At 46.7% G+C, this 24,843-nt stretch overlaps 1 protein-coding gene across 3 annotated transcripts in view; it reads left to right on the forward strand.

The window, feature by feature from the left end:
• The window catches only part of PLXNA4 (plexin A4), a 612,201-nt gene that overhangs the window by 499,396 nt on the left and 87,962 nt on the right, over nucleotides 1–24,843 (forward strand). For all 3 annotated transcript variants that reach the window (XM_083699819.1, XM_083699820.1, XM_083699821.1), the window contains 5 exons: nucleotides 9,160–9,256; nucleotides 10,964–11,154; nucleotides 17,335–17,486; nucleotides 20,437–20,554; nucleotides 24,677–24,813. In XM_083699819.1, coding sequence (XP_083555945.1) covers nucleotides 9,160–9,256; nucleotides 10,964–11,154; nucleotides 17,335–17,486; nucleotides 20,437–20,554; nucleotides 24,677–24,813 — 695 coding nt within the window. The remainder of the gene's footprint in view (nucleotides 1–9,159; nucleotides 9,257–10,963; nucleotides 11,155–17,334; nucleotides 17,487–20,436; nucleotides 20,555–24,676; nucleotides 24,814–24,843) is intronic.

A 24,843-nucleotide genomic window follows, 5' to 3' on the forward strand; every position in this document is an offset into this window, starting at 1 on the left:
TAGTTTTTGTTACAATTGACTATTGATTTGCAAGTAGGGACCATTCCCACTACTGAAACTTATATTGGCCAGAGTTCTTGTGCTTTTTTCTTGGTATATTTAATAACAAGAACTCCAACTTATTTAACGAGAAGAGAACAGAGGAATGCAAATATTGGCACAATAATGAAGGAGCGATGAAGGAGAAAGCTGTTCAGTCCACGTTTAAAAGTGAACTGATCCAATTCATTTCCCCTGTATAGTGGTACCTCGGGTTAAGTACTTAATTCGTTCTGGATGTCCGTACTTAACCTGAAACTGTTCTTAACCTGAAGCACCACTTTAGCTAATGGGGCCTCCTGCTGCAGCCGCACCGCCGGAGCACGATTTCTGTTCTCATCCTGAAGCAAAGTTCTTAACCTGAAGCACTATTTCTGGGTTAGCGGAGTCTGTAACCTGAAGCGTATGTAACCTGAGGCACCACTGTAATTTTATGCAGATTGGAACACAGGGATCAATTGGATTATTGGTTGGTTGGCATCAGTCTGTCTCAGGAGACAACAGGGAAGTGCACCTTTGGGGACGAAGTCAAACTGTTGGAAGGCTACAGTGCTTGCTGTGGCTGTAGAGACCGATACAGGAGAGACATGTTTTGTTGCAGCTGGGGCAAAGGATGGCACCCAGTTGTGCTGCTGCAGATGCACCATGGCGCTTCTTCTCTCTGTGCTCCTCCTTGCAGTCATTCCTCCTCTGGTCATTGCCGTGGATGCACTACCTGACTGTCTCCAAGCCCTCTGGCTGACTGCAAGGGATTCCCACATGGCGGGGTTGATGTGGTCAGCCTCCATGCCACATTTGCAGACTTCTTTGTAATGCAGAGTTGGTCTGCCAACGAGCCTGGTGCCTGAAGCCAGCTCCCTACAGAGGCAGTCCTTGGGAATCCTGCCATTTTCCATTCTGCGGACCTGACCAAGCCATCGTAGAATTCACTAGAGGTCACACCTTGTTAGACATTCAGGGCTACCCCTGCTCAGAAGCCAGGCTTGTTGATCAGCATGCAAGGCCATCTCTGCCATTAAGCAAAAGGCACTGGATCGATTGACTTTATTGCTCCAGCCCCAGAGCTTTGACAATGTTCACATGCTGCCATTAAGCAATACGATAAACAATAAAAGCAAGCCCTTCTGAAGAGCAATAGACTCTTCTGACATAGCACCAACCTTCCTAGTCATGCATTTAAACAGCATTTTCATGACAATCCTTCAGTTCAGAATCCGCAAGCAGGTTGGTGGCAGCTGTTTCAAACAGCATCAGGCAAGGCTGGCTCTGGGGTCCTGAACATGTCTAACCCAGGGTCAGCTCCACAAGGTTAAGAGTGCAAACCAAACCATGTGCTTATCTGGGATTAAGTCCCACCGGTGTTGTTGATGTGTCCCTCTGAGCAGACGTGAAGAATTGCAGTGCACATGGCTTCTGGGGCAGTTTTATGGAGAGGGCTGGAGTGCTGATACTGGCCATGGTCACTGCTGCTTTTGCAAACACACTCCCAGCTTTCCATCCCTGCAGTTTCAATTATACTGTGTGTTGCATTTGTAGGATAGGGGCTGCTCCGCCTCTCTGTCTCTCTTTCTCTCGTTCTCTCAGCCGCCTGCCATTGTTCACCTGCCCTGCATGCAGAAGGTCCCAGGTTCAGCTCTCAGCCTCTCCAGGTAGGGATTGGAGAGTCATCTACCTGGAATCCTGGAGAATTGCTGTCAATCAGTGCCTGGCAAATAGGAGGGGAAGAAATGGAGGCAGTGAGAGGTTTTACTTTCTTGGGCTCCATGATCACTGCAGATGGTGACAGCAGCCACGAAATTAAAAGACCCCTGCTTCTTGGGAGAAAAGCAATGACAAACCTAGACAGCGTCTTAAAAAGCAGAGACATCACCTTGCCGACAGAGGTCCGTATAGTTCAAGCTATGGTTTTCCCAGTAGTGATGTATGGAAGTGAGAGCTGGACCATAAAGAAGGCTGATCACCGAAGAATGGATGCTTTTGAATTCTGGTGCTGGAGGAGACTCTTGAGAGTCCCATGGACTGCAAGAAGATCAAACCGATCCATTCGGAAGGAAATCAGCCCTGAGTGCTCACTGGAAGGACAGATCCTGAAGCTGAGGCTCCAATCCTTTGGCCACCTCATGAGAAGAGAAGACTCCCTGGAAAAGACCCTGATGTTGGGAAAGATGGAGGGCACAAGGAGAAGGGGACGGCAGAGGACGAGATGGTTGGACAGTGTTCTCGAAGCTACCAGCATGAGTTTGACCAAACTGCGGGAGGCAGTGGAAGACAGGAGTGCCTGGCGTGCTCTGGTCCATGGGGTTACGAAAAGTCGGACATGACTAAAGAACAACAACAAGTGCAAATAACCCTGAGCTAGTTGGGCCCATGGTCTGACTCTGTGTAAGGCCCCATGTAGGTTTTGCTTTTTGAAGGGCTTCTGATTATACGCGAGTGTCGTGGCGCCCTGTGCCAGACGAAGGAGGCCGTTTCACCCTTGGCACTTTGCCTATGGAAGTGCACTATGAGCAACAGCAAGGCAGCCAGCGCTTTCTGTGGGGGACCATGATGAGTAGGTAGCAAGCTGGCGATGTGGTGGGGGCAATGAAGAAAGGGAGCAAGCAACCAGTTCTGAGAGAATGCATAATGAAACCCCGCTCTCAGTGCTATTTGATCATGAACCAAGTGCAATTAAGCCAGCTCTCTCTGTGCCTTTAAAGGAGGTGGATAATGTGCAGTAATCATGTGTGAATTAGCTGTTCCATAAGAATTGGGAAAATCCCAAGTGCACAGAAACAAAAAAAAATCAATTTCATGCCATGTTCACTTTTCAGCAAGGTGGAAAGATCCTACGAAGTAACAGGGGCGAGCTTCTCTTACCCCTACCTGCCGCATTTATGGTTCTCCTAATCCAATGGAGGTACAGTGGTACCTTGGCTTAAGTACTTAATTCGTTCCAGAGGTCCATTCTTAACTTGAAACTGTTCTTAACCTGAAGCACCACTTTAGCTAATGGGGCCTCCTGCTGCTGCCATGTCGCCGGAGCACGATTTCTGTTCTCATCCTGAAGCAAAGTTCTTAACCCAAGGTACTATTTCTGAGTTAGCAGAGTCTGTAACCTGAAGCGTCTGTAACCTGAAGCATACGTAACCTGAAGAGTATGTAACCCAAGGTACCACTGTACTGAATTTTCTAAAGCCACCTTGGGGAACCTCAGCTTCACGGGCCTGGCTAGACCCAGTTTCACCCATGAAAACCTTCCTCAAAGCCATACCCATCTGCTCAGCTTCTGAGTGAGTTGTGAGCCAGGAATGAATGTGGCTCCTGGGGAATGACCGTGAACTTAACATGAACATAGCATGAGCTCCTGATTGTCTCTTTGCCATCAAGTCTCCCTGTTGGCACTGCTCATTATGACGTCAGGTGACTGACAGGTGAACTGTTGAAGGACTTGACCTGCCAGCTCATTCCAGCTCCCCACACCATATACGGAAATGATAGTGCTGCTAGGGCAGCAGTTCTCAACCTGTGGGTCCCCAGATGTTGTTGGACTACAACTCCCATCATCCCTGAGCTCTGGCCTTGCTAGCTAGGGGTGATGGGAGTTGTAGTCCAACAACATCTGGGGACCCACAGGTTGAGAAAGGTTGTGTTTAGGATGATGGGCCCATATATGATGTGGGATGTGAGGAAGGCAGTTGTGACCTGGTTGCAGGGACCGGCAGGGCTCCGAAGAGTGTGTGGTGAGGCAGGGGACCTGGGTGGTGACCCAGGAGAGGGGACAAGTGATTTATGGAGTTGGATATCACCATACATCCCATCCCCGCCCCATGAGAGCACAGTGAGAATACTGAGTGCCATGCTCTTGCATGATTTTGGGGTGAGATCTTGTGTTTTTTTGTGTCTGCAATCTTGCATGGCACCCCAAAATGTGTGTTTTGGGGTACCGTGACCCACCAAAGCACTTTTTCTGGGTTTGCAATTGCATGGGTCACATGACTCACACAGCAGTGCAGACCTGGGAGATGGCGATTTTGGGCCATGTTGCGTTGGAGGGTATTTGCCACCTTCAAGGCAGGAGGGAGAGCCAGGCCAGTCCTAGGTGGCAGGGCAGGGTTCCACTGTTGCCACCGTTGTGCCATTGGGCTCAGACATGTGGACAGCTGCCTAGAGGCTAGAAAGCTCCGTGTTTATCCAGAGCACCATGGAAGCTGCTGTAAGCGTTTCTTTTGCCAGTAAAGGGTTAACTGTCAGACGTGTGCCTTCCTTATCTGGGATGGGATGGACACTTGGAGAAAATGGCTCTGTGGGCCAGATAAATTTGGCTCATGGGATGAAGGTGGTTCTCCCTGCCTGTTTTTACAGGACAAAGATGGGATGTGTTTACTAAATGACTTTGAATTTGGCCTTTGTGGGTTTTTAAAAAAATATTTAACGTGTTTTTCTGTTATTGTTTTTAATATAAATTTGGGCCTTGTTCGTTTAATAATTAGATATCATGTCGACTTGTTGGATGTGCTCAGTTTTTAAGTTTGCACAGAGAGCGCTTGGAATTGGGCATGGCAGAAATATAACAAAAGAGCGAGTGACGAACTGAAAAAGCCCCGTAGCATGTTCTGAAACAGCAAGGAATTTGAATGAGTTGTTGGTGCAATGGAAAAGGCCTCCTCTGAGTTATCCTGGGAGACTTGGCGTATCTCTGTGGACACCCGAGACATTCCATCTGCACTCCCATGTGCTGCTCTGTGCATGCGCCTCAGCGCACAGAGTCGTGCGGGCCTGCCGGTCTCTGCTTGTTGCCTGCTAGACAGATGTTATTCTTTTAATTAAGGGCACTGGTGGTAATAAAATCCCCATAGAATCCATGAAGGATTCATAGCCTTAAGCTCTGCTCGGGTTTACGCAGGAGTGTGCGATGCAGTCGAGGGGAACTGATGCTAAATCAAGTCGGGAGACATATGGACCCGGTTAAAGACCAGTCCCATTCCTCTCTTCCTCACATCATACTTTTGCCTTGGGTTAATTACTCATCTCTCGGCCTTGCAACATATTTTTTCCCCAGCTGCTACCTCCGAGGCTGTTTCTCTGGGCCCAGGGAGAGTGAAAACGGATGGCGCGAGAGGCCAGCGCCACATTCTCTAGATACACTTGCATGGATTTATCACCCTATAACACCGTTCCTGAGAGACCTGCATTGGCTCCCAGTACATTTCCGAGCACAATTCAAAGTGTTGGTGCTGATCTTTAAAGCCCTAAATGGCCTTGATCCAGTATACCTGAATGAGCGCCTTCACCCCATCATTCAGCCCGGACACAGAGATCCAGTGCCGAGGGCCTTCTGGCGGTTCCCTCACTGCGAGAAGTGAGGTTACAGGAAACCAGGCAGAGGGCCTTCTTGGTGGTGGCATCCGCCCTGTGGAACAACGTCCCATCAGATGTCAAGGAAATAAGCAACTATCTGACTTTTAGAAGGCATCTGAAGGCAGCCCTGTTTAGAGAAGTTTTTAATGTTTTATGCTGTATTGTGTTTTTACTATTCGGTTGGGAGCCTCTCAGAGTGGCTGGGGAAACCCAGCCTGATTGGCAGAGTATAAATAATAAATTATTATAAATTATTATTATCCTTAGCACCTTCTTTGGGCCATAGAACACATCCACACCATGCCTCATGCTTCCCCCCATCTTCTTCCCCCCAAAGATGATATTTAGATCATAAACTCCCTGAGGCAGGGACTAGTACTTGAACTGAACTCCATCAGCAGACATTATCAGGGGAAAATTTCTCCCTCCATATAACTATGCTATGGACCCCAACTCCCATCAGCCTTGACCATTGGGCATGCTGCCTGATGCTGATGGGAGTTGGAGTCCAGCAGTATTTGGGAGCCAACTGGTTTCCCATCACTGTTGCGAAGGACCGTGTACATTCATGGCACTGTATAAATAACTCATTGTTTATTTTATAATATGTATAAATTGCTTTTTTATTAAAATAGCCAGTGTGGTTTATAATTAGCTCTATCTAGCAAGCAAGCTCTCTAGCTCAGTTGGTTAGAGCTTGGTGCTGATTATGCCAAAGTCGCAGGTTCGTTCCCCATATGGGACAGTTGCATATTTCTTTTGGAAATAATATTTATTGATTTTACAAAATAAATCTCACCTTTAAATTTTGAAATCAAACAAGATTCTTCCAAATCTTAGGACTTTCCTCCTCCGCTCCATGGGTCCATTATAAATAAACTGCATATTATAGTTCTTCCACATTATGGTCCTCCAAAATATCCAGAGTCTTTGTAACATTGCAGGAGTTACTAAAAGCCTGCCAAAGAGCTCAAGTGATTACAGTGTTCTTTTAAGTACAGTCTGTATTTGTTCCATTCCCTCCTGATTTCTGAGTTTCCCTGTCAGTCTTGCCATCTCTGCATACTCTAATAATTTCATCTGCCAGTCCACTTTTGTTGGCATTTTCTCCTCTTTCCATCGTTGGGCAAGGTATATTCCTGCCTTCCAGGGGGTTGAACTAGAATCAGTCTCTCTTCCAAGCCTGCAATTCTGTGACTCCAGATATAGATATAGATGATATAGATATAGATATTTGCTTTCGTAGATATAGATATAGACACATAGACATAGATATAGACATAGATATAGATAGATATCTAATGCTCTCAATAAAAAAGTACAACCAAGTCCACATCAATATCAGGAAATGCAGGCTAACATCACATAAAATTAAGACTAACATGCCAGAAAAAGGAGCAAGCATCAGTTGCTCAACAATTGCTTCCGAGAATAAATGGGTCTTAAGTTATGGCCTCGGACCATATAAAAGAGGAGGAGTACCAGTAGCTCTCAATATCTTGTTGGACACCTGGTTCCTATCAGCTCCAACCAAGAAGGTCAGCAATGATAGAAGTTGGAGTCCAACAACATCTGGTGGTTCACAGTTCTCCATCCTTGCTCTGAATATTTCCAGGGGGAATGCTCTGAAAACCAGGTGCCACCTCCGAAAAAGCCATCTCACCATTGCCTAGCTCATGGGTGGGCAAAGTAAGGCCCAGGGGCTGGATCCGGCCCAATCGCCTTCTAAATCCTGCCCGTGGATGGTCGGGGAATTAGCATGTTTTTACATGAGTAGAATGTGTGCTTTTATTTAAAATGCATCTCTGGATTATTTGTGGGGCATAGGAATTCATTCTCCCCCCCTCCAAAATATAGTCCCCCCCAAAAAAAGGTCTGAGGGACAGTAGACCGGCCCCCTGCTGAAAAGGTTTGCCGACCCCTGCTAGCTGCTTAACCTCTGAAGATGAGAGCATCCAGTGGGGAGACATCAAAGGAGATCAGAAATTTAGAGCAGATTTGTGAGGAGGAAGGCAGTCCTTTGTGTACCCAGGTCCCAAGGATTCCTGCATTCCAGGGGGTTGGACTAGATGTCCCTTGGGATCCCTTCCAACTCTATATTTCTGTGATTCTCACTGCATGCACCAGTCTCATCAAAATGCTCTTTCTGTGCATGAGGAAAACGAGTGCAGCAAACTCTACAGAGCCTAGTTCTCTAGAAAGTGCACTTAACATCCATGGAAACCATGCTGGGGGGAAACCGGCGGGGTTGAGATGCTGTTCGCAAGGCCCCCGCCAATTGTCAGCTAATTGTCTTTGGTTTGCTCAAAGATAAATTGCGGTGTAACTCGGCATTCGCCGTAATGTAATGTGCAGAAATCACAGGGTATGTTTGGCCCTGCAATTGCATGCCGATTAGTAGACACTCTGCCTGAGGCTTGGAGCTTTGGGTCTCTCCAAGCTATACTGTACCAAGCTTCCAGAGAATATTAGCTTTCGTTTTTTTAAAATAATAAATAAATAAATAAATAAGTTTCCGATCGTCGTGGAAGAGAAGATAAGCTATAGGTAGGAAAGCCTGATAAAATATCGAAAGGCAGAAGGCTGGCTGAAGGAGACAATTCTTGATCAGGAACCTGGGCATCAGTGCCCTTCAAAACACCTACTGTATTTTTCGCTCTATAAGACGCACCAGACCATAAGACGCACCTAGTTTTTGGAGAAGGAAAACAAGAAAAAAAAATATTCTGAATATCAGAAGCCAGAACAAGAGGGATCGCTGCGCAGCGAAAGCAGCGATCCCTCTTGCTGTTCTGGCTTCTGGGATAGTTGTGCAGCCTGCATTCGCTCCATAAGAAGCACACACATTTCCGTTACTTTTTAGGAGGGAAAAAGTGAGTCTTATAGAGCAAAAAATACGGTAGTTCCTCTCCACGTCAAGCAAAATTAAGGAGTGGAGAGCCAAACCGTACTAATTTTCAAAAGATCTGCAGTGAACTGTGGTCATCCGAAAGCCGCAGTGTTACTGTACCCACTAGTCCCCATTGTTGTTGTTGTTGTTTAGTCGTTTAGTCGTTTCTGACTCTTCGTGACCCCCTGGACCAGAGAACGCCAGGCACTCCTGTCATCCACTGCCTCCTGCAGTTCGGTCAAACTCATGCTGGTAGCTTCGAGAACACTGTCCAACCATCTTGTCCTCTGTCATCCCCTTCTCCTTGTGCCCTCCATCTTTCCCAACATCAGGGTCTTTTCCAGGGAGTCTTCTCTTCTCATGAGGTGGCCAAAGTATTGGAGCCTCAGCTTCAGGATCCGTCCTTCCAGTGAGCACTCAGGGCTGATTTCCTTAAGAATGGATAGGTTTGATCTTCTTGCAGTCCATGGGACTCTCAAGAGTCTCCTCCAGCACCATAATTCAAAAGCATCCATTCTTCAGTGATCAGCCTTCTTTATGGTCCAGCTCTCACTTCCATACATCACTACTGGGAAGACCATAGCTTTAACTATATGGATCTTTGTCGGCAAGGTTATGTCCCCATTAGTAACATTCAAAGAGAATTTGGTGGGGAAGGGGTCCCTTTAGAAGTGAAACACCTGAGGAATATCAAGGGAAAGCAGGCAAGAAGAAGTGATAAAAATCCTCATGATATTTCCATGTGTGTGTTAGAATCCCATCCCTCCCATGGCGTCGAGGGAGATACATGCAAGAATTGCCACCACCGTTTCTAGTAGCCAGAGCAGCAGGTGTGATTTCTCTCCTTTCTTTCCTTCTCTCCCTCCGTACTTCCCTTCCCCTACTTTTAGTACACTTACGACGGGACGGAGATTAACAGCTTGCCAGTGGAGCTGACAGTCGTGTGGAATGGGGATTTCAACATTGACAACCCGGCGCAGAACAAAGGTAACGAATCATTTCGACTTGTCCTTGGAAGTGGTAACCTTAGCAACCAGCTGCATCACTCTGCACACTTCCTAACAAAGCACTCGACGCTTCCCTTCCCCGTCTGCTACAAGGCTTTATTTATGTTCTCTGCAAATTGCTTTTAAAAAAAATGTTCTGTTTTTCTTCCCTTCTCTCTTTCTTGTTGAGCACCTGAAACAAATAAAGCTCCGCGTGCCCCCCCCTCCCCGAGCATTTTAAAGCCAAACTTTCTATTCTCCAAATCCTCTTGACTTGAGTAGCTCATTTCAGTGATTGTTGCCAGCAGCTTAGTTTGGATCTGCCCAAGTTTTTGGGTTGTTTTTTTTCCTGCTGAAGCAGTTTGCAACTTCTTTTTTAAATACGACTCAAAATAATAATAAATAAGGCTCGGTCGCATCGCCCTCTTTCTGATTTCACACACTCCTTTCCTGGAGGCAGAAAATTTGATGTGGGATTTTGGGGGAGGCGGGAAATCAAAATTTGGGGTGTGTAGTGGCACACAGTTGTCAGCTGCTGTAAGGAGCCCTCTAGGTACAGTGAGTTCAGTCCCTCACCCTAATTTTTGCCCCCCAAAATCACCAGCCAGTTTCACCAGGAAAGGTCCCCCCCCCCCCGATTCATCCTGTAGGCATTACAGGTATTTGGACTAGAGGACCCTTTGCATCCCTTCCAATCCTACAGTTCCATGATTCTTTGCACTGAGAAACTGGTACTTTCAACTGGTAATGGAAAGTCATTAGGGAGGAAGCCTTATGCACATCTTCGGTCAGAGAGTCCTCCCCTGTATCAGTGATGAGGTTAAGATTTAAGTTTTCAGAATCGGTTTCCTAGCTGTTGGCATCTTTATACCTTCCATAGATAAGCTATGGAATTTGCGGACACAAGATGTGGTGCTGGTCACCAACTTTGGAAGAGCAGACAAATTCATATAAGGCTGTCAGTGTCAGTGGATACCTTCCACCTTCAGTATCAGAGGCGCTTCTTAATACCAGTCAGTGGTGTAGCATGGGTTGCCAATGCCCGGGGCAAGGCAAATATCCTTAGCATCACCTACCAATTGTGTGGAAAAAAGGTGCAATAGCTTGTGACCTAACCCGAGTGGCAGCCGCAGTGCCCAATGACCATCCAGCAATCAAGCACTGCGGAAAACGGTGGAGGATTGGTCAGGAAAGGGTACCTTTATAAAGCCCATGTGCAGGGCACCCTAGAAACCAACCATTGCCCATATCCACTCCTCAGTCCACCCATACAGTCATTTGGAGATTTTCTGAATGAGGGGATGGCACAATATTTTAAAATATATTTTTACTACTTCTGTTAATTTTCTTTTGAAATCTTGCACCCCAAAAATTTTTGCTCCCAGGGCAAGTGCCCCGTGGCCCACCCATGCTATGCCACTGATGCCAGTTCTTAGGGAGCACCAGTGGGAGAGCGCCCTGCTTGTGGGCTGTCCCCAGCCATCTGGTTGCCCCCTGGTGGGAAACAGGACTCTTGACTAGATGAAACTTCCGGTCCGATCTAGTGAGACTCTTGCTGCATTGTTTGACTTGATCGCAGAAGGCTTATTGGCTGCTGCTCCTTTGCCGCAGTTCTGCAGGTCAAAGCACCTGAGAGGGCATATATGGGGTAAGGCGATCTCGTGGGTGAATGCCTCCTCAACAGGCTTGTGCTTTTCTCTCCCAACAGTCCACCTGTACAAATGTGGGGCCATGCGAGACAGCTGCGGCCTGTGCCTGAAAGCAGACCCGGACTACGAGTGTGGCTGGTGCGAAGACCAGAACCGGTGCACCTTGAAGCACCATTGCCCCATCCTGGAGAACCGGTGGCTGGAGCTCTCTGGCGCTGGGGGCAAATGCACCAACCCCAAGATCACAGAAGTAAGTCGTCCTGAAACTCCCTCTTCCATTCCCCATACCCTTGTTTTCTGCACCCTGCCTAGCCATGAAGACCTATGATCAGTGGCGTAGCATGGGAAGGGGGCACAAATCAAATGGTTCTGGGCTGCATCAATAGGAGTATAGCATCTAGATCAAGGGAAGTAATAGTGCCACTGTATTCTGCTCTGGTCAGACCTCACCTGGAGTACTGTGTCCAGTTCTGGGCACCACAGTTCAAGAAGGACACTGACAAACTGGAACGTGTCCAGAGGACGGCAACCAAAATGGTCAAAGGCCTGGAAACGATGCCTTATGAGGAACGGCTAAGGGAGCTGGGCATGTTTAGCCTGGAGAAGAGGAGGTTAAGGGGTGATATGATAGCCATGTTCAAATATATAAAAGGATGTCACATAGAGGAGGGAGAAAGGTTGTTTTCTGCTGCTCCAGAGAAGCGGACACGGAGCAATGGATCCAAACTACAAGAAAGAAGATTCCACCTAAACATTAGGAAGAACTTCCTGACAGTAAGAGCTGTTCGACAGTGGAATTTGGTGCCAAGGAGTGTGGTGGAGTCTCCTTCTTTGGAGGTCTTTAAGCAGAGGCTTGACAACCATATGTCAGGAGTGCTCTGATGGTGTTTCCTGCTTGGCAGGGGGTTGGACTCGATGGCCCTTGTGGTCTCTTCCAACTCTATGATTCTATGATTCTATGATTCTATGCCATAAGATTTATTATTAAGTCATCGTGATATTGGCCTTTTTAATTTTCTATCCCTTTTCTAATAATCCCTTACTTGGGATGCACTTTCTGCACACCACGTTGACATTTTCGCTGAGATCTCCACCACTACCCTGAGGACTCTTTCCTGGATAGCAGCAGGCAGTTCAGATCCCACCAGTGTTATACATGAAGTTCCCTGCATATTAATTCACATGCATAGCAATGAGGGTCATTTAGAAGGTTTTCATTGTGTCTCTCAGAAATCAAGGGTATATTTTTTTAGTCTCTGGAAGTGAACAAATCTCACTTGCGGGCTTATTGATGGACTGTCAATGTGTTTCCTCAAAATCAAGTCCAAGGGGACTTATTCTCACAAATATGTACAAGACTGCAGCCTTAATGTGTATGTACAATATATATCATAGGATAATATTTTACAAAGGTTTGAAGGAGCATTCTTCTTCTCTCACCTGCACTTGAACCCCTAGACCAGAACCTTAAATTAATTCTTCCTGACTCGCCATGTTCTCTGCTCAAAAAGGCTTTGTAGGTTTTTATATGTTTGAAAAGCCTGGGAAACCTGTCTAACCAGGGATTTCAACTCTACAGGGGACGCTTGGGTTGCGAACATGATCTGAGTGGGATGCACATTCGCAACCTGCAGCGGTGCATCTGCGCACGCGCGGGTTGCGATTTGGTGCTTCTGCACATGCATAAAGCACGATTTAGCGCTTCTGCACATGTGCGACCCCCGGTTCCAGTACTTCCGGGTTTTGGCAGGTCCGTAACCCAACAAAACACAACCTGAAGCACCTGTAACTCGAGGTATGACTGTATATCATTCTGGGGTGATTAGGGATGTCAGAGAATTCTGGCAAGAAACAGAAAACAGGAGCAGAAATTGTCAATGTTCGCTTATTCAACTCCTGTCCAGAACGAAATTCAACCCAACAAATAGGATCGGTGCTATCTCTGGTTGCAGGTTTCAGCCTCCCCTATTTGAATTGCATTTCTCTTGAATTAAATGGGATAATTCACAAAATTAATTGTGTAAATTAGGTTACAAAATTATGTAAATTAGGTTACAGAATTCCACCACACGTAGCATAGTTTGGGGCAGATGGCGAACTGCAGCGGAATGGAAAGAGCGCCGCAGAGGGCAGACTCAGGGCAGAATGGAGAACAACGTCTTACTAGGCGCCTTGTGGTGATGCATTTCAAGAAAAACAAATTGCAATTTTTATCTGGAAAAAATAATAATAATAAAGCACACTCCAAGATTCTGCTTCCCCCCCTCCAACGTCTGGGCAAGTCTTCAAAGAGGCTCTTTGGAGACATTCCTGCTTCCAAGGCAAATCTTCTTGAAACCTGTGAACTTCTGCATCCTCTCTGGTGAGGACTGCATGCGACATGGGAGCAGGGATGATACAAGGCAGCGCTTTGATCTAGCTGTTTGGCACAGCAGCTCCAGTTAAACCACAGTCTCCTGGGCTCACTTTCACAGCTGCGAGGAGCCATCCTTCTTGAGTTACAGCATCTGAGAAGGAATTGTGCACAGCCCAAGCGAATTCTAAGCGGGACCATCGTTCTTGGTATCAGAGAACCAGAAGGAAGCAGAAGGACCATCCTTATAGTAGCCTTGTTCTTTAGGACATCCTGCATGAGCCAGATGACAGCAAGTCACTATCGAAGAGCAGGACCACACCTCAGGAAGCTGCCTGCGCAGAAAAGCTGAATCTGGGAGGGGGGCCGAACACCATAGCTCAGTAGCAAAGCTCCTGTTTCGGATACAGAACAGCCCAGGCCCAGTCCTTGGCATCTCCAGTTGAGTGGCAAGGCTGAAGGAGAATCCTATTTGGTGGATTATTACTCATCCATCAAAGCCAGTGGCATAGCAAGGGTTGAGGGTCACCCAAAAGATTGCAGCCATAAAGATAAGAAAAGAAGAGTCGTTCCATTGCCTGGAGAGGTCACTTCCTGGTTTGCACAGAGAAGCCGTTTTCAATAGAGCACAGCAATAGAAGCACACAGCTGTATTGAGGCAGCACAAGGGGTTGTAATTTTATGCCCCCTAACAATTTAGCACCCAGGGAGACCACCCCTGTGACCCCCTTCCCATGCTATGCCACTGATCATAGGTCTTCATGGCTAGGCAGGGTGCAGAAAACAAGGGTAGAATCATAGAATCATAGAATCATAGAGTTGGAAGAGACGACAAGGGCCATCTTGAACTGTGGTGCCCAGAACTGGACACAGTACTCCAGGTGAGGTCTGACCAGAGCAGAATACAGTGGCACTATTACTTCCCTTGATCTAGATGCAATGCTCCTATTGATGCAGCCCAGAATTGCACATATTTTGCACATAGGCATATTTTGAAAACTGGCTGCACCCATTTCAAAAGCGTTTTATAGAAGAGGTGCAGAAAAATAAAAGCTCACTTTTGAAGCTCACTTCCAGCGCTAGAATCATAGATTCGTAGAGTCGGAAGTGAGCCAAAGATCGTATTGTTAGCCCAGAAATGGAAACAAGAAGAAATTCTGAAGAAAGAAGAATGTCAGGCGAAATTAATGGACTATGCAGAATTGGACAAAATGACAGGAAGGATTCGAAACCTGCGGGACCAGAGATTTACAGAAGATTGGAAGAAGTATATGAATTATTTGAAGAGCAACTGTAATCAACAAATTTGGCTAGTAGGACTACAATAAGTTTTGTAAGGAGAAATATACGAAGTTTTACAAAGTAGAAAAAGATAGAGAGATTGGTTATGAGTTTGAAATGTAATAGGGAAGATAAGAAATGCATACTAAGAGATTAGATTGGAAAATTTTCAGACAGGATTGATGGAAGTCAAAAAATTGAATAAGATGTAAAAGTATGTTTAATTGCTGTTGAAAATGAGATGTTAAAAAAACATATACAGTGGTGCCCCGCAAGACGAATGCCTCACAAGACGGAAAACCCGCTAGACGAAAGGGTTTTCCATTTTGGAGGCGCTTCACAAAACGAATTTCCCTATGGGCTTGTTTCGCAAGACGAAAATGTCTTGCGAGTTCCAACGGGTTTTTCCCCCTTTTTTCCCCCTTTTCCTAAGCCACTAAGCCGCTTATCAGCTGATCGCTAAAAGCCGCTAAACCGCCAATAGCGCTAATCCGCTAAGCTGTCAATGGGCTATACGATGAGCCTCACGGAATGGATTAATTTCGTCTTGCGAGGCACCACTGTGTATATATATATATATATGCAGGTTTTGGTGTCCTCGGGTGTCTTCCCGTGTAAAAGTTGGGGTGTCTAGGCGACGTTTCGACGAGGTCTCACTCGTCATCTTCAGGCTGGTGCTTTCGGCTTCTTGTTACTGGAACAGAGCGGGATCTCAATGTTTGAGTTCCTATAAATACTGTAGAGGGGGTGTGGTGTCTAGCCTCCAATGTTCTGGGCAGAGAGGAAGTTCCCAGGCTAGTGTGCCTTTTCTTCTTTTGTTCCTTAATTACTTGAGAGATACCTTGAGTGATTTCTTGAGTGATATCCTGAGTACCACTTAGGTGGGTCATTAGGTGTGGATTAGTTGCTAAAGTCTTTGTGTCTTGACCTCTTGAACTTTGTGACCTCTTGAACTTCATCCACAATGGACAAAGATACAAACAGATAGAAGGAGCACCTATGGGATCACCCCTCTCACCGGTCATCGCAAACCTGTACATGGAACACTTTGAAACCAATGCTTTAGACAAGTCAGAACACAAACCCAAACTTTGGCTCAGATATGTTGACGACACCTTTGTAATTTGGCCACACGGGAAGGAAAAACTGGATAGCTTCCTCACACATCTCAACAACTTACACCCCAAAATACAATTCACTATGGAAATAGAAGCCAACAACCAACTTCCCTTCCTTGACGTCCTAATCTACAAAAAACCTGATGGCTCCCTAGGACACACTATCTACCAGAAAAAAACACACACCAACCGCTACTTACATGCACAATCACACCACCACCCTGCACAAATAAACTCCGTAGCCAAGACTCTCATCTCCAGAACCAAACGCCTGGCTGACAAAGACCACTTGACAACTGAGTTACAGAATCTCTCAAATGTGTTAATTGCCAATGGATACCAGCAAAACAGGATTACGAAGCTAATCCAAAAGGAAACACCCCCCAAAAACCAAGACACAGAAGAAAACAATGGCATGGCCCTCCTTCCTTATATCAAGGGCACTACAGATAAAATTAGCAAAATCCTCCATAAACACAATATCAAAACAGCCTTTTGCACCAACCAAAAAATAGCCAATATCCTCAGAAACCCCAAGGATAAAATCCAGTTGGAAAACCAAGGGATCTATGAAATACCCTGCAAAGTCTGCCCAGCCACGTACATTGGACAAACAAACAGACGAATAAATGCACGTATCGCAGAACACAAGAATGCCGTCAAAAAAGAAGAAAAAACTTCCTCTCTTTTCCAACACATGAAAGAAACAGGACACGAAATTAATTTTGCAGATTCCAAATTGCTCTTTAACACGGAACATCACCACAAGAGAATAATCATGGAAGCCATCGAGATAGAGAAACACCCTCACAACATGAACAAGCGTGACGACACATCCCGCTTGCCAGACATCTGGAAATTAGCCCTCCCCACAAAAACTGACACCAGATCCAGAGGCACACAGAACGCCAACACCAATCAACCACACCAGACCCAAACCCAGACCCTCTCCACAGATGAATTACTGACACCATCCAGTAGCCAATCCATGGTGGCACCTCCGGATGCTGCACCCCCCTGCAATCCCTACACAGATCTGGCTGACACAAGCCACAAAACCACAGCTCGCCCCTATACACGAAGCCAAGCCAAAGCACAACTAAGTGCAATACAGCCATCTTCTCAGGAAAACTCTTCACAAAGTTCAAGAGGTCAAGACACAAAGACTTTAGCAACTAATCCACACCTAATGACCCACCTAAGTGGTACTCAGGATATCACTCAAGAAATCACTCAAGGTATCTCTCAAGTAATTAAGGAACAAAAGAAGAAAAGGCACACTAGCCTGGGAACTTCCTCTCTGCCCAGAACATTGGAGGCTAGACACCACACCCCCTCTACAGTATTTATAGGAACTCAAACATTGAGATCCCGCTCTGTTCCAGTAACAAGAAGCCGAAAGCACCAGCCTGAAGATGACGAGTGAGACCTCGTCGAAACGTCGCCTAGACACCCCAACTTTTACACGGGAAGACACCCGAGGACACCAAAACCTGCATATATATATATATATATATATATATATATATATATATATGGTGCAGAAAAGAGCAAACGAAACAATAAAGCTCTAACCACTGCACCACACTGACAAACAGCTGTGCCCCTTTGGTGGGGGTGTGGAACAGGGCCTTGCCTTTCTTTTCACCTTGCTTTAACCAGTTTTTTCTTCTCCTAGATCAGCCCGGCCAGGGGACCTCGTGAAGGAGGGACCAGGGTGACCATCCGAGGAGAAAATTTGGGCTTGGAGTTCCGGGACATTGCATCGCATGTCAAAGTAGCTGGCGTGGAGTGCATCCCTTTAGTGGATGGATACATCCCAGCAGAGCAGTAAGTAAGGTCCTCAGGGTGAAAGATGCTTTATTAAGACCTTCTGCTCTGTTGTTAGGGCAGGAATGTTTACGCGAGACAACCTTGCTCTTTGTCCAACTTTCCTTGCCAGTCTCAGGTCACTGAGCCCTGAAATGAGGTGGAATAGATGGAAGGAGTGGGACGCTGTAGAGCATGAGTAGAGGACTTGTGACACTCCATTGTTGACGGACTACAACTCCCATGCTGGCTGATGGGACTTGGAGTCCAACCACATCCCTGAGAGACCTCTTCCATCCCTACAGACCCTCTTGGATGCTGAGATTGGCAGAGAGGGACCTCTTGGTAGTTCTTCCACCCTCAGAGGCTCGATGTGTGTGTGTGTGTGTGTGTGTGGCCTGGGAAAGGGTCTTCTCTGTGGTGGCCCCTAAGCTGTGGGACTCCTTCTGCACAGAGGTGCATCTGACACCTTCATTGCGCAGCCTCCAGCAAATGTTGAAGACACACTTCTTTACCTTGGCTTTTGACACTCGAGGTGTATGCTTTTAGGTGTATGCCACCTTATTTTTGTGATTGTAAGTTTTTTTCAGCAGTTTGTGCTTTCATGTTGTAACCCTTCCTGGGACCTTAGGGTAGAGGGCAGGTAAATACCGTATTTTTCACTCTATAGGACGCACCAGACGATAAGACGCAACCAGTTTGGGGGGGGAGGAAACAAGAAGAAAAAAATTCTGAACCCCAAAAGCCAGAACAGCAAGAGGGATCTGGCTTCTGGGATAGCCTCTTGCTGTTCTGGCTTCGGGGACAGCCTGCGAAGCCTCCGCAGGGCAGCGGGGTGAAGGCACCCCACTGCCCTGCGGAGGCTTTGCATGGCCATCCCCAAGCTAGAACAACAAGACGGAGTGCTGCATGGCTCTCCGTCTCCCTGTTCTGACTTTGGGCTTAGCCACGCAGCCTGCATTCGCTCCATAAGACGCACACACATTTTGCCTTACTTTTTAGAAGGGAAAAAGTGTATCTTATAGAGCAAAAAATACGGTAATAATAGTAACAGCAACAACATCTGGAAAGCCAGAGGTCCCCTACACCTGTGCTACAGCCACCTCCCAGGCTCAGCAGAACAGAGAAAACATTACCTGCTCCTAGCGGGATTGTATATGACAGTAACTAATACAGGTGTGGCTAGCCCTAATGATGCTGGACTCCAGTTCCCATCAGCCTTAGCCAGCATAGCCAATGGTGAGGGATGATGGGAGTTGGAGCCTAGCCACAACTGAAGCACTACAGGTTGCTCTACCTGGCTTTACAGGTTGTGCTGATGTCCCTCACCTCTGCTTTGCATGACAAGTGAGGACGAACAACATTTCCCCAGGGGTGTGTGGGAGAAACTGGGTTTGGTTCGCATTCAAAGGCAAACTTACCTTATCTGCCCCAAAACAATGCACAAATCAGAGCACAGCTGCCCTTCAAAATTGTGCACTTCTCTGAATTTTGCGGCGCAGTTCTCCCGTTAGGTAGGGTGTGCAAAAAATGCACACACTGGAGCAAAGTGGGTGTATATATGTCGGAAATCAAGCCTTTATCAGGAGAAACTGGCAACTCTCCCAGGCACCCGGCATGATTCCCTGTTGACCTCCCTGGCTGCATTTCCCAGCAAGATCCAGGCTAGGTCTCGATAGGCAATTCTTCTCAAACGTGAGAAGAACACACACCCTCTTTCCTGCCCCCACTGGCAGGGGAAAGAGATAGACAGAAACGTATTTACATGCTTTTATTTCTGTCTTTGCAGCATTACAAAAAACATGACTGCTCTCTTCAAACTCCAGCAGTGTTGTGACAAACACTTCCTGCACTTCCTGGACAGGAACAAACGGAAGAGCTCATATTACACTCTGAGCTAATTCCGGTGCTTCGCACTGTGAATTGACTGTCCCTCTGTTTCCCACGGACAGTCCCAATATTCCCATTATGTTTTGCTTTCAAGCTAGCAGTTTGCAGCTGCATTGCTTCTATATCGTAACAATATATAGGTGCATATATTAGTGGAAAATAGTAATATATTGATATGCATTATATTAAGGGAAAGTGCTTCGGGGGGGATGTGCAGATGAGGGGGAAATTGCCCTGAAATGCTGATGAATTTTCATGAGGACTAAAAAGTGTTCTTTGCAAACTAATGTGGCAATGTTGAGAGCTGAAGAGTGGGAATGGAGAGAAACCAAAGTCAGTAGGTTCACTCTTCTCTGCTCTTTACCCACCTGCTTGTAACTCAGCTCAGTAGACAATAGGCACCTGTAGCCTCTCTGTCCATCATCACCACAAGAGGTTCTGTACTGGTGGGTCTCTGCTTGAGGCCAGTTGCAATGACCCTAGCTTCCCCTGGATCTGGCACAATGGAATGACTTGAGCCTTGAGGAAAAGAGGTCTACTTTTTAAGGAGAAGGGGTTTCCCAAAATAGGATATGGGATCTGTGTCGGAATCTCCGCTCATCTTCCTCCGAGCTGAGCCTTTGAAATCGCCTCCGATGTGTTTAATGACCTGAGCCTTTGATAAGGCCTCAAGGAAATTCTATCCAGCAGGGTATCCCAGCACAGGGAAGAGACGAGAGGTTTGGCTACATTGTAAAGAGTTTTATTTCTAAACTATGCAGAACAGAAAAGACACCCTCTCCCTATGAAAGTAGAGAGCAACTGAACAAAGGAACAAAGGAAACAGGAAAACCACTAACGTCACATCCCGTCTCCTTTCCCGTGAGACTCCAATAGTATGGAATCCCAGGAATGTAAACAGAGTCCTGTGACTCCACGCAGCTGCTCAGTGAGAAACAGAAACTAACAATCTGTACCATTAGGGAAAGCCCATTCCTACCTGTCATCATCTACTTTGGCTCTAAGCCTTCCCACACACAGCAGGCACCCTTTGCAAGGACCACAGGGGCATCTCTTGACCCTTGAATCTCTTTCCTTCTAGAATAGTGTGCGAGATGGGCGAGGCCAAGCACAGCCAGCATGCAGGAAATGTGGACATCTGCGTGGCTGAGTGCAAGCCAGAGTTCATGGCCAAATCCTCCCAGTTCTATTACTTTACGGTAAGTCTGTGAGCGAGAATCGGGAATTGAGGAGGAATGGGCAAGAGGTTTCGAGAATCCTGGAGGCTTCCAGAAATGTTCTTGAGTTTCATCCAAAGTGAAATTTCGAGGTGAGGTTGGAGGGTCATCTAAGCCCTACTCAGAGCAGACCCACTGAAATTTCTACTTCTTCATTACCTGCCCTTCACCTTAAGGTCCCAGGGCCTTAACTCTGCCTGTTAACTTCCATGGGTTTACTCTACTCTGAGTAGGACTAGCATTGAATCTCACACTTTGAAAGCCTTTGGCTTTCCCCAAAGAATCTTGACAGGGATGCAGGTGGCGCTGTGGGTTAAACCACAGAGCCTAGGACTTGCCGATCAGAAGGTCGGTTGTTCGAATCCCCGTGACGGGGTGAGCTCCCGTTGCTCGGTCCCTGCTCCTGCCAACCTAGCAGTTCGAAAGCACATCAAAGTGCAAGTAGATAAATAGGAACCGCTCCGGCGGGAAGGTAAACAGCATTTCCGTGCGCTGCTCTGGTTCACCAGAAGTGGCTTAGTCATGCTGGCCACATGACCCGGAAGCTGTCTGCGGACAAATGCCGGCTCCCTCGGCCCATAGAGCGAGATGAGCGCAGCAACCCCAGAGTCGGTCACAACTGGACCTAATGGTCAGGGGTACCTTTACCTTTAAAGAATCTTGGGAGCTGTAATTTGCCCCTCACTGAACTATAACACCCTCACACTCTTAAACTACAGTTTCCAGAATTCTCTGGAATTCTCTGGGGGAAGCCATGGGCTTTAAATGTGTGTTAAATGTGCTTTCAGCATACCATATGGGGTGGATGTGAACGTTCTCTCTCTCTCTCTCTCTCTCTCTCTCTCTCTCTCTCTCTCTCTCTCTCTCCTCCCTGGGCCAAAACTCATAAGGGTAGTTAATTCGTATTACATTCACTCTTGAGCACCCACCCTCACTGTTTGATGGATCCCTCTAGTCCTATTTGCTTAACTTTATTTTCGGGTTTTATCAGTCTTTTCTGAAAAGAAAAATGCAAATAGTTTCTAATAGCCGATTTCTCCCTCCACCCTTATCCTATTTTCGTTGTGAATATATCATCTGAAATTTGTGAAGGCAGCTGTGAATAATTAATAGACTATTGCAACTTATTACAAGCCTGCAAATGAGATGGATAATTATTATCAGTGTTATTATCATAACACCTCCAGACATTTAGAGGCTCTCTCCTGGGACAGGAGGTAGGGATGAACAGCAGGTGATGGGGATTTATAAAGAAATGCGAAAGGAAGCCCCAAGATGCTCGATCGCTCTTGATGGAAGGGCCTTGTAAGGTATGGAAGGATGAGGGAATGGCAGCAGGCCCCCTAGTCTAGGGGAGATGTAGGCAATGTGGTACCCTCTCTGATGCTGATGGACTTCAGCTCCTCTCCTGACAATTGAATTAGCTGGCTGGGTCTGATGTGCACCAGAACTCGGGCACATTCAATGGAGCTGAACGCTGAAAGATTCATCAATCATCATCATCATCATCATTTATTACGTATACCCTGTCGGTCTGGTTGGGCCTCCCCAGTCACTCTGGGCTGCTTCCAACCTTAAAAACTTCCCTAAACAGAGCTGCCTTCAGATGTCTTCTAAAAAGTCAGATAGTTGTTTATTTCCTTGACATCCGGTGGGAGGGTGTTCCACAGGGCGGGTGCCACCACCGAGAAGGCCCTCCGCCTGGTTCCCTGTAACCTCGCTTCTTGCAGGGAGGGAACCACTAGAAGGCCCTTGGAGCTGGACCTCAGTGTCCGGGCAGAACGATGGAGGTGGAGACACTCCTTCAGGTCTACTGGGCTGAGGCAGTTTAGGGCTTTATTCAGGAGAGATAGAAGAAAATACTTATTCATGGAGTGCACAGTTAAACTATGGAACTCTGTCCCATGGGAGGCAGCTAAGGCCACCAACATGGATGGCTTTAAAAGAGGATTAGGCAAATTCATGGAGGCTAAGGCTATGAATAGGGATGCGGGTGGTGCTGTGGGTTAAACCACAAAGCCTGGGACTTGCCGATCAGAAGGTCGTCAGTTCGAATACCCGCGGCGGGGTGAGCTCCCGTTGTTCGGTCCCTGCTCCTGTCAACCTAGCAGTTCGAAAGCACGTCAAAGTGCAAGTAGATAGATACCTTCTCCGGCGGGAAGGTAAACGGCGTTTCCGTGCGCTGCTCTGGTTCGCCAGAAGCGGCTCAGTCATGCTGGCCACATGACCCGGAAGCTGTACTCTGGCTCCCTCAGCCAATAAAGCGAGATGAGCACCGCAACCCCAGAGTTGGCCATGACTGGACCTAATGGTGAGGGGTCCCTTTACCTTTAAGGCTATGAAGAACTACCAGCCACAATGATCATGCCATAGCTGGAGGTAGCAACACTTTTGAGGAGTGCTGCTCTTGCACTCAAATCCTTCTTGCAGGTTTACAATAGGCATCTGGCTAGCTTCATTCTTGGGAAGAAGAAGAAGAGTTTGGATTTGGTATCCCGCTTTATCACTACCCTAAGGAGTCTCAAAGCAGCTAACATTCTCCTTTCCCTTCCTCCCCCACAACAAACACTCTGTGGGGTGAGTGGGGCTGAGAGACTTCAGAGAAGTGTGACTAGCCCAAGGTCACCCAGCAGCTGCATGTGGAGGAGCGGGGAAGTGAACCCGGTTCACCAGATTACGAGTCCACTGCTCTTAACCACTACACCACACAGGTATAGTGGTATAAAGGAGATATGAGACCCATCTTCAAATATCTTAAGGGCTGTCACATGGAAAAGGGAGCAAGCTTGTTTTCTCCTGCTCTGGAGGATAGACCCCAACCAATAGCTCTCAACCTTTGGCCTCTGGTTTGGGCTCGTCCCCCACCATCCTGCCCCAGACAGTAAGGAAGAAGGAGATCCTTCCCTGATTCTCTCCCCCCCCCCCCAATTGCCTCCACAAAGCCTCCTTCATACTCGGAAGAGCTAGCTAAAGGAGAAAATGACATGAATAATCTCCAGCATTCAACAACAAGATCCTGCCAATTGTACCTGCTCATTCATTGGAGAGTTTAAACCTTTCATACCATCCTTTTTAAAAGTGGAAGGGAGGAAAGGGAAAAGTGTGTGAGAGAGGGGGGGGACCTTTCATTTAAATGCAGATGATGGCTTTTCACTTGGGACCAAGCAGAAAGTTTTTTTTCTATTAAAATGCTAATGAAAGAAGAAACTGCAACTCTAGATTTCTCTGAGAAAGCGGGGATCCCTTGCTGTAGTTTGGTATCACAATGATCTGCTCCCTCTTGAATATTATTGTTTTATCTTGATTTTAAAACAAAATCGGCAAGGAAAAAGAGGGTGGTTGCATTTATTTTTATTTATTTATAATAACATCTATACCTTGTCTTTCTCTGCAATGCAGATGCTAGGCAGTTACTCAGTGAAAGTAAGAAGCCTTGTTATTTCGTATTTGTTGGGTGGGGCAAGACTTAACTGGAACAAGGCTAAACCAGGGCTTAGTGTATGAACTTGGCAATGAGATTGAATATCTGTGATATTTATGTTTGGGGTTGGGATCACAGAATTCTAGAATTGGATAGGACCCAAACCCCTGAAATGTAACTGAAATGTTTAAACTCACAACATTCACACCTGAGAATAAGAACACACACACACACACACACACACACACACACACATACACACAGACCTGAGTACAGCAATAGGTTCCTCAAACATTGGCAATTGGAGGGATACTGAGCATTCTGCACTAACTGCAACTCCAGTTCAAGGGAAGCCCTTTTTAAGATGCTGGTTTTGACCTTTAAATTTTGTATAATATAAAGCGTATATCATAAAGACAGCACAGTTGGCGCTGCACCTTATTCCAGAACGAAACATGAACGAACCTGGAACCCCTGCAATCTCACACCACTCGGACACTGAACTGGCGCGCAACAATAAGATTCAAAAGATTCTGAAAAATGGTTAAAAACAATCACCGTCTCTCCATGAACGATTTCAGAGTTGTCACGGCAGCTGTTGCTACTCTCCCTGCTAATTCCATCCTGCTAATTCCGTTTTGGCGGCGCCTTCATTTCTTACTGCAGTTGTTAATCTTTTTCAGATGCTGACTCTCTTTGACCTAAATCCCAAGCGAGGTCCGGTATCTGGCGGAACCCAAGTCACCATCACGGGCAAGAACCTGAACGCTGGCAGCAATGTCTCGGTGCTCTTTGGAGACCATCCCTGCATTTTCCACAGGTACATCCCAAAGACCTGAGGGAGCGGGGG

This window comes from Podarcis gaigeae (assembly GCF_964106915.1).
Source record: "Podarcis gaigeae genome assembly, chromosome: 10".
Taxonomy (NCBI): domain Eukaryota; kingdom Metazoa; phylum Chordata; class Lepidosauria; order Squamata; family Lacertidae; genus Podarcis; species Podarcis gaigeae.